General features: G+C 39.5%; 1 protein-coding gene across 4 annotated transcripts in view; it reads left to right on the forward strand.

The window, feature by feature from the left end:
- The window catches only part of PTPRR (protein tyrosine phosphatase receptor type R), a 154,580-nt gene that overhangs the window by 28,312 nt on the left and 113,495 nt on the right, over nucleotides 1-12,773 (forward strand). For 2 of the 4 annotated variants that reach the window (XM_052774619.1, XM_052774618.1), the window contains exon 1: nucleotides 7,184-7,296. The exons of the other annotated variants lie outside the window; for them this stretch is intronic. Coding sequence is in view for 1 of the 2 variants with exons in the window: in XM_052774618.1 (XP_052630578.1) it covers nucleotides 7,282-7,296 (15 nt within the window). In the remaining variant the exon portion in view is untranslated. Of the gene's footprint in view, nucleotides 1-7,183; nucleotides 7,297-12,773 lie in introns of those variants that run through there. 4 annotated transcript variants of the gene reach the window in all.

Genomic DNA, 12,773 nt, shown 5'->3' on the forward strand with positions numbered 1-12,773 from the left:
ACTACTATTGTAGTTTCTTCACTTGTAATAGAAAGGCATTGACTGTAATCTTTGGCTCCAATACATAGTAATTTATTTTCTTGGCTTGTCTACTTTAACATATAAGCTACATCTTTGCTTTCTTAAATCTTATTCTGCCTGGAGGCTGACTGACTCTGCCTCTATCTTTGGCTTTCTTTTTCTTACCCTTGTCTCTAATTGTGGACTTCTTTCAAAATTACTTTGAGGCTGATGCATTACAAAAGTACCTTCACTTTGCTATCACATCAGCTGCCAGCTAGCTCTCTAACAGCTTATTAGTTATGGAGTGGATCACCCATTCCTTGTAGCAATTGAGCTGTACAGGAGGCTGATCAAGAACCACTGAAATGAAGTCTTCTGAGTCAAAAACTCAAGGCAGAGGTATCCTGAAAAGAAAGCTCCTTTTAAAAGAATTTTGAGGTCTGACGTAAATTTCTGAGGTAAAAAAAAAATTAACTAGGATAAAATGGTGTTTTGGGTTTGCGTGGCAAGGTTTTGGTAGCAGGTGAGGGGGCCGCAGGGCCGGCTCCTGTGAGAAGCTGCTCGAAGCTCCCCCGGCTCCAAGCCAGACCCGCCGCTGGCCAAGGCCGAGCCCGTCAGTGACAGTGGTAGTGCCTCTGGGAGAACAGATTTATGAAGGGGAACCTGCACCGGAGTTTGGGGATTGGAATGTGAGAGCCCCAGCCCTGCAGACCCCCAGGTCAGTGCAGAAGGAGGGGAGGAGATGCTCCAGGCGCCGGAGCAGAGATTCCCCTGCAGCCCGTGGGGAAGACCACGGTGAGGCAGGCTGTCCCCCTGCAGCCCAGGGAGGTCCACGGTGGAGCAGATCTCCACCTGCAGCCCGGGGAGGACCCCACGCCGGAGCAGGGGGATGCCCCTGAAGATGGCTGTGGCTCCATGGGAAAGCCCATGCTGGAGCAGGCTCCTGGCAGGACCTGCGGATCTGTGGAGAGAGGAGCCCACACTGGAGCAGGTTTGCTGGCAGGACTTGGGACCCCGCGGGGGACCCACGCTGGAGCAGGCTGTGCCTGAAGGACTGCAGCCCATGGGAAGGACCCACGCTGGAGCAGTTCGTGAAGGACTGTCTCCCACGGGAGGGACCCCACGCTGGAGCAGGGGACGAGTGAGGAGTCCTCCCCCTGAGGAGGAAGGAGCGGCAGAGACAAGGTGTGAGGAACCGACCCCAATCCCCATTCCCCATCCCCCTGTGCTGCTGGGGGGAGGAGGGAGAGAAAATCGGGAGTGGAGTTGAGCCTGGGAAGGAGTGGAAGGGTGGGGGAAGGTTTTTTTAAGATTTGGTTTTATTTCTCATTATCCTACTCTGATTTGATTGGTAACAAATTAAATTTTTTTTTTTCCCCCCAAGTCGAGTGTATTTTGCCCATGGCCATAATTGGTGAGTGATCTCCTTGTCCTTATCTCGACCCGTGAGCCTTTCATTATAATTTCTCCTCCCCACCCCAGTGGGGAGGAGGAGTGAGCAAGCGGCTGCATGGTGCTTTGTTGCCAGCTGGGCTTAAACCGCGACAAATGGAACTATTTAGACCCTGTAATTGGGAGGTAAGGAGGAAATAAGAGTCATGCATCACAAAATGGCCAAGATCCCAGAGCTACAATGGCATAGAGCTACAATGGACACTCAGGTTCCAGCGCCTCTTTTGCCACATACTGGTGGGAGCCAAGAGTCACAAGAAGGAAATTAGTTAAATCATCCAAATCAGGTTATTTGGTGTCTTTGTTTACATTTTAGGATAGACCTGAGACAGGCTTATGCAGGGGGTGTTTTCAGTGCACTTGAGATTGGTCTTGCCTTTGATATATGGGAGTTCCAGAAGGCCAAGTCTCTTTTAGACACTGAAATGCTTTGCTCTTCTTTCCAGATCAATTTTTGTTTAATTATTTGGACTGAGTGGAATCAGTGGTGTTGGCGGAAAAAGATTTGTCTGGAAGTCTAGTCATTTAATTAATCATGTGGCATACAGAGGACAAAGCAATAATTGCTTTGCAGTGCTCCTATTCTGAAGCATATACAGATCAGGGACTTGAGCTGACATCTCCTATAGCCAGTATAAAGCTCTAACCACAGATCTGTTGCTTATTCTGAACTAAATTGATCTTCTTCAGGTCTTCAGCAGCTTGGCCCCTAGTGAGATTATCAGCAATGTATTATTTCTCAGCAGTATAAGACCCGCAATTTTGAGAAGAAATTCTGGGGACAGGAGCTGGAGAAAGAAGCTATTCTTAGCTGTTCCTTTGCTAACAGCCTGCACAAAATCAGGAGGCAGTGTGTCAGCACGAGTCTCAACACAGATTATCCTGATAAGGTTATACTGAGTTCCTCATACAACCTAGGTAGCAGGGAGTTTCTGCATCCTTGCTAGAGAAAACAGTTGAAGTAAACACTATGAACTAAAAATGCAGACAAGTATTTCTGTACAGGGAGGTGAGACCACATGCAGTCCATGTGCTTTATCTGGTAAAGTGGGAAGGCAGAAGTTGATATTCAGAGGCAGTACCAGACAGGTTACATAAACAGAAAGGAATGAATAAAACTTTAGTGTGGTGAATCTAGCACACTCCATTATTCTCTGTTTGGAAAGATCACTTATTACCCATGGAAGCCTTTTAAAAATTCTCCACATATCATCGGGAGTCATTTAGTTAAAATCATAATGTCAACCAGACAATCATTTCAGCCAAACTTACACTACATTACTTCTGCATTGTTCATTCTTTCCTGAATTGTATTTTCTACTGGGACTTACAATCTAATACTACTGATGTGAATTGATGTGAAACTTATGAGAATAAGAGTCCTAACTGCTTGATATGTTTTATGTTGTCCAGTATAAAATTTGTATTTCTCTCCGTTTAATCAGGCATGTAACATATTCAAAAGCATTGATTCAGAAGAACATTGCTGCAGTTTTCATACATCCTTCCTTTTTTTCATCCTTTTCTGTTTTGGCTAAGCATTTGGTGCTTACTGTGCAGTATTCTCTACCCTTTTTTATCTCTGTCTTTCATTCCTGTAGTAAGTTTGCTGGAATTCTTGCCCCCCAAATACCCTGTCTGTAGTGCGTACTTAAGACATTTGTCTTACCATCCTTTCAAACAGTCCCCGATGATTCTGGTCTTTCATCTGCTCCCTCTCTGACTCTGCTGTGTGCAAGTCGTATAAATCCTTTAATCCTTTCCTCATCCAACCCTTGTCTTGTCTTTTTTTTTAACATGTGTTTGGTTTTCAGGCTATGATAGGGAAAATATCTAATCTTACCCAAAATCTTTCATAATAAACTCGAACTTGGAAGAATACTTTAAATAGCACGTTCATCTTCCTTGATCATGTCCCCATATAGCTGCTGGAAGTGAAGGTCTGCTTTCCTCCCGGAGTCCCGCACTGCTCTCCTGCACACTTCTGCCTGTGCACACATCCCTTCTTCTCACGCCTTCTCATTCTTCTCATATTCTACTGTTCTACCCTCCTTTTTGCATCTCTTCAGTGCTACCCCTTATCCCAGGCCTACTACCAGGGTCTTGGCTTGTCTTTGTTTTTAGTCACCTTCACCTTTGTCTTTCTTTTCCCCTTTGTCTTCTGCTCCTTCCTTTAGTCTTGTAGCCTCAAACCATTTTACTGATCTCCTTTTCCTCTCCATTTTTACATATTTCTTAGCCGACACTTCTCTTTGGTTCCCTTGACAGTCTTCCCCTCTGCTGTGCATACTTCTTTTTTGCCCAGGGCCCTTCTGTTACCAGATCTCTGACAACATTGTGGATATGCAGACATTTTCTTGAACTGTAATGTACATCATCTCACCATATATTGTGACAGTACAGCAGGTGTTCTCAACTCTGATTTTAGTTAGATGTTTTGGTCTGGGTTGGTTTTTTTGATTATTTTATTCGTGGCAGATAACTGCTGTGGTTCACTGTATTTCTAAACCTATTTGCTTATTTGCTTGTGTTAAGCTAGGAAAAACCAACAAGAGAATATTCCTGCTGTTGGTATAGGGTTGCCTTGCTTTTGCAGTGCTCCATGGACTTCTGGATTCCAGGTGCTGTGGGGATTATTGTGAAGCATGTACACCCATGTACTTACAGATCTGGAATTAAATGATGATATAAGTGATTTCTGAAAATCCCATTTATACTCGGGACGAAAATATACTTTGAAGTCCAAGATTAAATTTTGCCATTTTTGATGAAGTATTATAGAAAAAAATATATTATCACTTTGAAAAGGTTCATGTTTGCCACATGAGTGGTGACTAAAAGAACTAAATTAATGTCTGCTCAAAGACAATAAAAAGTTATCTCAGGTGAAGTAAATACTCATTTAAGATTAGTTTATTATAAGGTGTACACGTCAAAGGTCATTTAGCAATATAAAAATGTCCAGTATTTCTTAAGTGTAGGCCATTGAATAAATTGAATTTGTCCTCTGTGGAGTTTTAGAGGAAAATGTCTAGTGAAAATACCTAGAAAAATAACAATATCGTCCACCAGATGTCCCTGTACTCATAGGTGGTAATGAACAATATTCATTCAACTGTCTAATTGCTTTTATTAAAGGCAATTTACACACAGTTTATGTATTTCCCAAGTCTCTGTTAACCACTGTGTAATAAGATCATGAATAAATGGCAATTATATTAACAGTATTTGAGAGCTATATTTATGAAAATAAATTCCAGGAATTCACTGTTAACTTCCTACTTGCCATCTCAGTTTTGTGTGCTTTCCCTTCTCTTGGGAAACAGTCTATCTGTATCACGCATCGCATGGTAGAAGTGATAAATATTGATCTCTTATATTTGTAATTTATATAAATTTATATACATAAATATAATTAGTCGTATAAATATTACCAATCAATATGTTCTCGTCTACCTATCTATCTATAAAAGACTCTAAGTTACTAGAACTGACAGAACTAGTGAGTTGAAGGAATGTGGCTTTAGTGGAGATTTCTTTTAACTTTGGTAGCTATTGGAGCAGACTCAGGTTGTGGTACCTGCGTTCATGCAGGGTGTTTTGTTTCTCTCAACTGCTCCCTTAGCTTGCCATGCAGCATGTTCCGGCCAAATGTTGGGCTCTCACCCATCCATGCACATTTAGGGGCTACAGCAGGACTGTGAAGTATCTCTTCTCGAGTGGGGACTTAGGCTACTGCCCTCAAATCTGTTGATAATCATATACCTGACCATACCCACAGCGGGAACTGGGCAGGTCTGCCAACACGTGTGCCCTTGAGCGTCGTGGCCAATTCGAAGACACAACCCAACTTTCTAGCCGTGCCACGACACAGGCAGGACACCTTGCCCTCCTTTTCCCTGGGATGACTAAGCTGCCAGAAGAGCATCGGAATCGCTGCTGGGAGCAGAGGGGTTAGCACTGCCGACAGCTAGTGTGCTTAGGGACAGACACCCGTAGGCAGGGAGCGTCACTTTGGGTTGGAGTGGCCTCCTTTAGGGTACAAAGGAGGTACATCTCTTGGGAAAGGCCATGTGCCTAGTGCTCCAGTGGCTGCCCTGGGTCGTTTTTTCCTCTCCTTTTTGCTACAAGGAGCTGGTGGGAAGGGTACAAGACGTTTGTGTTTGTTAGCAGGACCTGGGAGAGACACTCAGCAGACCCAAGCACTCCCTGCAGTCTTGACATACCTAAGCTGATCTAAGGTGTCTTGGGAGCTGTCGTGTAGACCTTGCTTTGGGCCTGACGTATTCTTGCAAGAATCCAAACATATGAGCACGGGCAAACTACAGGTTTACAGAGCCAAATGTTGTGTACCTGCTAAACAATACACATGTGGAAATCTCATCTCGAACAGGAGCCGCCTATTTATTCTCAAGAGTAATCCTGTTTTGTGGAATTACGCTGGTGCTGAATGCATATTCACAAGAATACATCCTGTATTTAGTGCTGATAAGTTAACTTGAAAGTGTGGATAGAGTTATAGTTTTATAATTGTAATTGTGACTCTCCAGATGTTTGTGTGTTTGGCAATGTATTTCTTGATTAGAATGTTTGGTTTTAGTAATGGTTTTATAACCAATCTGCTGCTTTCTAATCGTAGTTACAAAGTTTTGCAAGATGTATAGCCTTGAACATCTCTGTTGAATGTTTATGGATTTATTTATGGGCATTTCTGTTGTCTTCTGCCTTTTTTTAAAAATTAAATGGTACCTAAAAAATTCTTATTAAAACCAGGTAAATGTTTATTGCCTTTTGATAATGATGACAGAGCAAATGATATAGTTTCTGTTGTTTTTCAATGTGTTTGTGATTCTTTTAGTACATGCATGTGACTTTCCTGACTGGTGAGCAGTTATGTAAGTTTTCATACTAGATACATAGATTGATTCATCAGTAGGAATTCTGTCTTAATAAGACGACTGCCTTCTGGTGTCTAAGCACTGTAAGCTTGATTAAGGAAGGGGAAATCAGTGGGAGCCAAAGGAGGCAGGAAGGGAGTCGGAAAGAACAAATTTCTTAACTAATTTGGAGAAAATAAGCCACTTCTGAAAGCAGCAGACATCCTTATCTTGGTGGATGTGCTAAGAGTTTGCCTTTCCTAAATTAAGATATCAACTAACCCTTTATATTTGTTGCGTCAAAATGTGTCTTGTATTTATGTATATTTGTGTGTATGTATTTCAAAATGGCATATTGCATGGACAGTTAAGTGTTTTCTTTTGACTTTTTGGTTACAAAGTTTTCTGTTTCCACAAGGCATTATTGTCTCTCTAGAGCAGCTATCAATCAAAATATTTACAAAAAATGTTTACTGCCATAGCCCAGTAAACAAGGCATGAAACGTTATTCCAAGTCTGAGTATTAGAAAATGCTACTCAGATTTTCAAATACGTAGACCAATACAGAAGTAATTTATTTTTAAAATTTTTTTTTTCTCCTACATGTATTTATTTTTGTTATTTTCAGTTTGTGATATACCACGATATTAACGTAAAGAAGCTTTCAGGAAGAAGATTTAGTGGAAGTAAAAGGTTTTACGTGCATTTTAGCCCAACAGAGTGAACTAAATTTATTTCAGTCCACTGAGCTAACTATATAACCTAATCCTGTTATTTTATTTGCCGTTTCCTGGATTATCTCTAGCTCTTTAATCTCATAAAGTACCGTGTTTATTAAACTGCTTGCATGTGTTGGGGAAAGGCATTGGCTGAAAGAGACAACAAAATTTCTTGCACAACTTCCTTAATTTGAATCTAGGAATGTACACCACCTAAAGTAAAGGCAGTAATGAAGTCTGATTACGTAAGTGCTTGTAATTTTTAAATAGATTTTGTGCTTAAACCTAGAAGGAATGGTATAAAATAGGCAAAGGTATAATAACCAAGTTGTGACTTAGCTGTATTTTAGCAGTATGTTGCTAATTCTGCAACAAAAGGGCTCTTGTCTGTAGTTACCTGAAAATGCTCATTACATCTTGTGCTTTAATGAGCTAAATTTCAGTTTATAGACCAATCTAGCACTGATTAATTCTACAATGGTGGTAGTTATGAAATATTACAATGCTTGTGCTAATCTTCTATAAAGTTTATATCATACAAACATGGATAAGTTTTGGTCAGCAATGGCCTTTTTTTAAACTGCTTCCATAACGTTCTTTTTAGAGGAGTTAAAATCCTCTTACTGTGACTTCTTAGAACTGTGTTTTTACTGACAGTGAGTGTAACACCTGTCTTTAATAGGGTAATGCTTTATGAGGAGAGTTGACAGTGGATTTTTGAAGTGAGGGAAAAATACAGGCAGTAGAGGAATTGTTTTAAATAACTATTAACCATATACATTTGCTTAAGAGTAGTTTATGTGCTATTGTAAAGTGAAAACATGGCTAGAAAAATTGTGGAACAATTCAGCAACTCTGAGTATTATTTATACGATGCCTGTACAATGGAAAAAAGGTCTTGGATAATATATATACTACTATTTCTTTAATTCTTTTCTTTCATGCTTAGTGTACCTCCGTGCCTGTATGTTTCTTCTATCACCTTGGTGTGGATTACAATATGTAGGCGTATGAAAAATACCCGTGTGTACTTTGGGCCTGTAGGTGTTTCTGTCCCAAGTTTGTGTCTCTGGGGATCCATTCGAACGCTGGAGCATCTATTTGCCTGTGTCTTACTGAGGGAGGGGAGCCGAAGGTCCAATCCTAGGGACACTTGCTCAAACTGAACACGCCTTAGATAAATAGCTGCACAGGACATCGTACTGGGTTCATTTCTACTTTGATGATAAAAGAAAAGGCTCAAGTTCACTAGTAGTTTCTGCCTACGCAGGACTGAGATCTCAGGACTTCGGAGAATGAAAGCTACAGGCCAGCAGTGGGTGCAATATTGCAGCACAGCAGATGAATGAGGAACATAAAAGGGACTGAACGAGCTCTGTCTGCTTATACGTTGTCATTTGGACTCTCATGAATATCACCATGAGTATGTTGTCTTGAAGCTCACAGATTTCATTGGGCACGGACAGCTACATTTTTTTGTTTTGAACAGCTGTTGGGATTTTATCTGTGGTTGCAGAATACCTTTCTGATCGCTACAGTACTTGCTGTTGGTCAGTGTGACACTGAGCTCTGCTTGAGAGCTCCTGGCCAGAGTCTTTAGACCACTACAGCTGCCCAGAATGCAGTTGTCCTTCATTTCTTGTCTCGTCCTTTCTTTCTTCCCATAGGGGCTAATAGCACTCATGATATGCTTTTTTGAGGACAAACCTAATGCCTGATTTTCAGTGAACTAATCTGTTTACATTTGGCTTGGCTCCATCAACGACAAACAATATTAAGTCTATTAAATAGCATCCTGGTATTTTAGAGCATTTGTGCATAAGTTTTGCAAAACAGTGCTTGAAGGTTGTTTACACAATGAAAAAGGCAATTCTCCTAACTTAGCATATTAGTTATTTCTCATAACGTTTGGATCGCAGTCCAGGGTAGATGTAATATATTCACAAAGGCAAAGATCCAGGAAAAACCTTTCCTTCAGCAGAGTAGCTGAAATGAACAAAATGTTCCTGTTCTTTAATTGCTTTTCTTTCTATGACTTGCCATATCACATAATAACATGAAATAAAACAAAAGTGCATCTGTCTAATCTTGTAGCAGTCATTCAAGCTGAACTCCCACGTACTTCAATTCTAACCTCTTCCTTTTGGTAGTGTTCCTCTTGCTACAATAATAGAGGTGAAATACCTGTGACAGAAGTACCAGAGAGGGTGGCACGTGGGAGAACAGTAGTTTACTTGGATAACCGTGGCCTTGTCAAACAGCTTGTATGATTCAGTTTTGGGGAGGAGGCTGGGAGAAGAATGATCTTCTGAGAGGGTCAGAGCTCTGCCCCAGAGCCTGCAGCCTTTGGAGCAGGGCAGCTTCCCAACACACATTTCTTCTGACTATAACCATAAATCTGTCAAGGTGCACTCATGTTCAAGAAACTACCGCACTCTTAGACATTTTAGCCAAGCACCTCCATATTTTCAGCTTCTAAAGATCATTCTCATGAGCATCTGCTTTCTGGTTTATCACATAGCCCCTTTAGAAGCTAGTGTGGCAAATAAGGACACATTTATGGTGCGTATTACAAAGAGCTAGCTGTAAATGAGCCAGATCAGGTATTGGAAGCAGTGTGGCCATATCACATAGTAGCCATAGCTGTGGTTAACTTCTAAGTTTCAGGAAGCTGTTTGGGTTTCTCTGCATTGCACCTCAAAATGCTGTGACTCAGCAGGTGGGAGCTGTGGACATTTGATGCACGGGAAGGGACCATGTGGCCATAAAACCTCTTTTCTTCTGGTTCTTAGCACGAGTGTGAATGGTGTCACTGAATGTTCTCCGAGGTGCAAGATAAAATAGTTAGTAAAATAAGGCCTCTGTCATAAACAGGTTATCAAAATTGGTGCATGATATATATATATATGCTAAATAATATGTTTATTAGTAATCATGACTAAGAGGAAAATCCATTCTTAATTCTCTGAAAGGTATTAAACATTAAAAGATGGAATGACATTCTGTTCAGAAACTTCAACATAAAATGAGATGAGGTACTCAGTGGGAGATGTTGCCTTATTGCTCGTAAATTAAAAATGAGTACTTGTATGTGTTTGGTTATTATTTTCTAAGAAAGAATTGCTAATTGTTAGTAACTAAGTAAAAAATACCAAATACTGGTATGATTAAATATTTACTGGATAAAAAACAGGGAACAGAATCCAGGACTTGCCTCCTTCTATGCCTAAAGCAGTCACTAAATTGGAGAGTCACAGTCACATTTGCTCTTTATCTCTTCCCTCAAAAATCTGGGTTTCTTATCTATACACTGAAGCTGCTTCAAAAGGATGGATGGAGAATGCTGGAAGTCCTAGAATAACCTCAGGCTTGTTAGACAACACTCATTCTTGGGAAATGTAGTTTGAAGTCTCCTTGTAAAAGGGAGAATATTGGACCCACAACTTTTTTACTTTGGATTACATCCCTAATCCCTAACTTACTAGAAGGAAGGAATAAGGGTACAATAACTCCCATAGTGTGTTAGGCATAGGAACAGGCTAAGCATAAAGAGAGTCCTCCCCCAGAGCTCTGGGTATGAATCCTTCTGATGTGGGATAGGATTTAAACCATGTCACTGTCCACAGTGATCCTAGTTTGGTCACCAACTCCAGAACAGATTTTATGCATGACCTGACTGTTTATGCCTCAGTTTCCCCTCCATTCAGATAGGATATTGTTTGATTTTGCCACATACAGAGGTAGCTGCAAATACACATTCATTAACAGTTTGTGACTTTAGAAAGGAAAAAGCCTTCAAAAAGTTAAAAACAGTATACCAATATGTCTGAAAAGGTGCTTCTAAAGTGAATTTTCTCACACTAACAGCAAGGAAAATCCATACTCCCTGAGTTTCATGGAGAAAAGATATTGATTGAATTGTCTAGCTTTCTGGGTTCTTATAGTTTGAGTTTACGATGGGTTTATATGATATGATTGAGTTCAGTAGCAGGAAACTTGATCCAGAAATATGGTAGGTGTTTCCTGTTCTATATTACCTGAAATAGATAATTCTTAGTCCACAGCTAAAAGCACAGCCTCGTTTTCACTGTAAACTTTTAGAAATTAATTCAGTGTGTTTAGATTTGAGCAAAATCACTCACAGTTTACATTAAAATCAGGGTTCTAGGAAACTTATTTCTTTTAATACTAGGTACTGTAGAAGATTCAAAGAATAGAAATTTTATGTGCAGGATATCTCTTTAAAGCTTTAACACTTAAAACAAAAATCACAATACAGGCTTGTTGGTATTATGTCACAGGTAACACATTCAGTAGGTTGGATCTGGATTTACCTAATGAAGATAGATCATTTGTTAAGAATCTCTCTCTTATAAAAAACATGGCATTAATATAACTGTAAAAAATTCTGACATGATGAGAGGTCCCTCTAGTAGAAACAAATCTAGATTTGCTTCTATGACAATTTAAGGAAAGTATTTTAGTAAAACTATCAGTAAAACTGTGAATCAGACTATAAATATGTTTATTATTTTTTTGAGTGAAAGGCTTAATTTGCAGAGGAGGTGCTGCATGCAGATGTTGCAGGTAAGGCAAAAGCAGGGCATGAAATTACAGGCTGCCATCTGTTTTAACAAATTAATTTTTCAGTTCTGCCAGTCAAAATTTAAAATTCATGATTAATGCATGGTGCTCAGTTTGAAGCTGTTGGAATGACAGGCTGTTCAGCATTGAATTCTACTACAGCTAACAAGGCAGATCAGGGAGGTCAGAGCTTATTTCTTGTAGTCTTACACAGGCAAGGAAATCCTTCTCCTCATCCTTAGTATCTTGATTTCAGAAAGCTCGCATCATCTCCAATATGTTTTCTTGGAAAAGAGAAGGCTATGAGAAAGAGATGATTGGTAAGACTCTATTCATGTTATTACATGTCTTTCAGTATTTTGCAGAGGTTGGTGGTTAACACTGCAGATAATCATCCTAAACCAGAGAAACTCTGTAAGCAGTAGTGATTATAAATTGTAACAATTCTCTCACAAAGGATGTTAATTATAAAGGTAATGGGACATGCTTTTAAACTCCTGTATATCTTTCCTTTTTTCTCTTTTTTTTTTTCCTTTTTAAAGGAAAACCTTTGAAATTTTTGTGTTGTATTTTTGTCCAACATTGTGGATATTCTATAGAAAATTATGTAATTTGTTAGATCAAAATTCACTTTCTTAGTTTTCAACACACTCCCACCCTCCAATTTTACCATTTATTCTTATTTTCTCTTTTGCTGTTATGTAATTCAGTAGAATTAATTGTACCTGTGCTTTTTTCAGGGTTGATTTTTATTCATCTTCTTTGCATTTTGCATTCTGTAATTCTTAAAAACTTGAAATGATTTGGATAAGTTAAATAAGCAGTAACAAAAAATACAAAGCACAGAGAGAAAAATAGGAAAACTGGAAAGGAAATGAAAATAAATAGCAAAGCTGGAAGTAATTTCTTCTATTCCATTTGATGGCAAGAAACTTGAACTGGGGTTGAAGAATTAGAGGGGGAAAAAGATGTATCATAGTTTTTGTTTTCCAAAACTAAATCAGTGTAGGAATTCCAACTGGAATAAGGTCAAGTTTGCCAATTTGTTTGTTGGGGGTTTTTTTACTTATAAATTTCATATTAAAAACATTTAAAGGTTGGGTTTTTGGTAAAAAATAAGACCAGGTTATTTTTCAAT

This window comes from Harpia harpyja, chromosome 23 (assembly GCF_026419915.1).
Source record: "Harpia harpyja isolate bHarHar1 chromosome 23, bHarHar1 primary haplotype, whole genome shotgun sequence".
Classification (NCBI taxonomy): Eukaryota; Metazoa; Chordata; class Aves; order Accipitriformes; family Accipitridae; genus Harpia; species Harpia harpyja.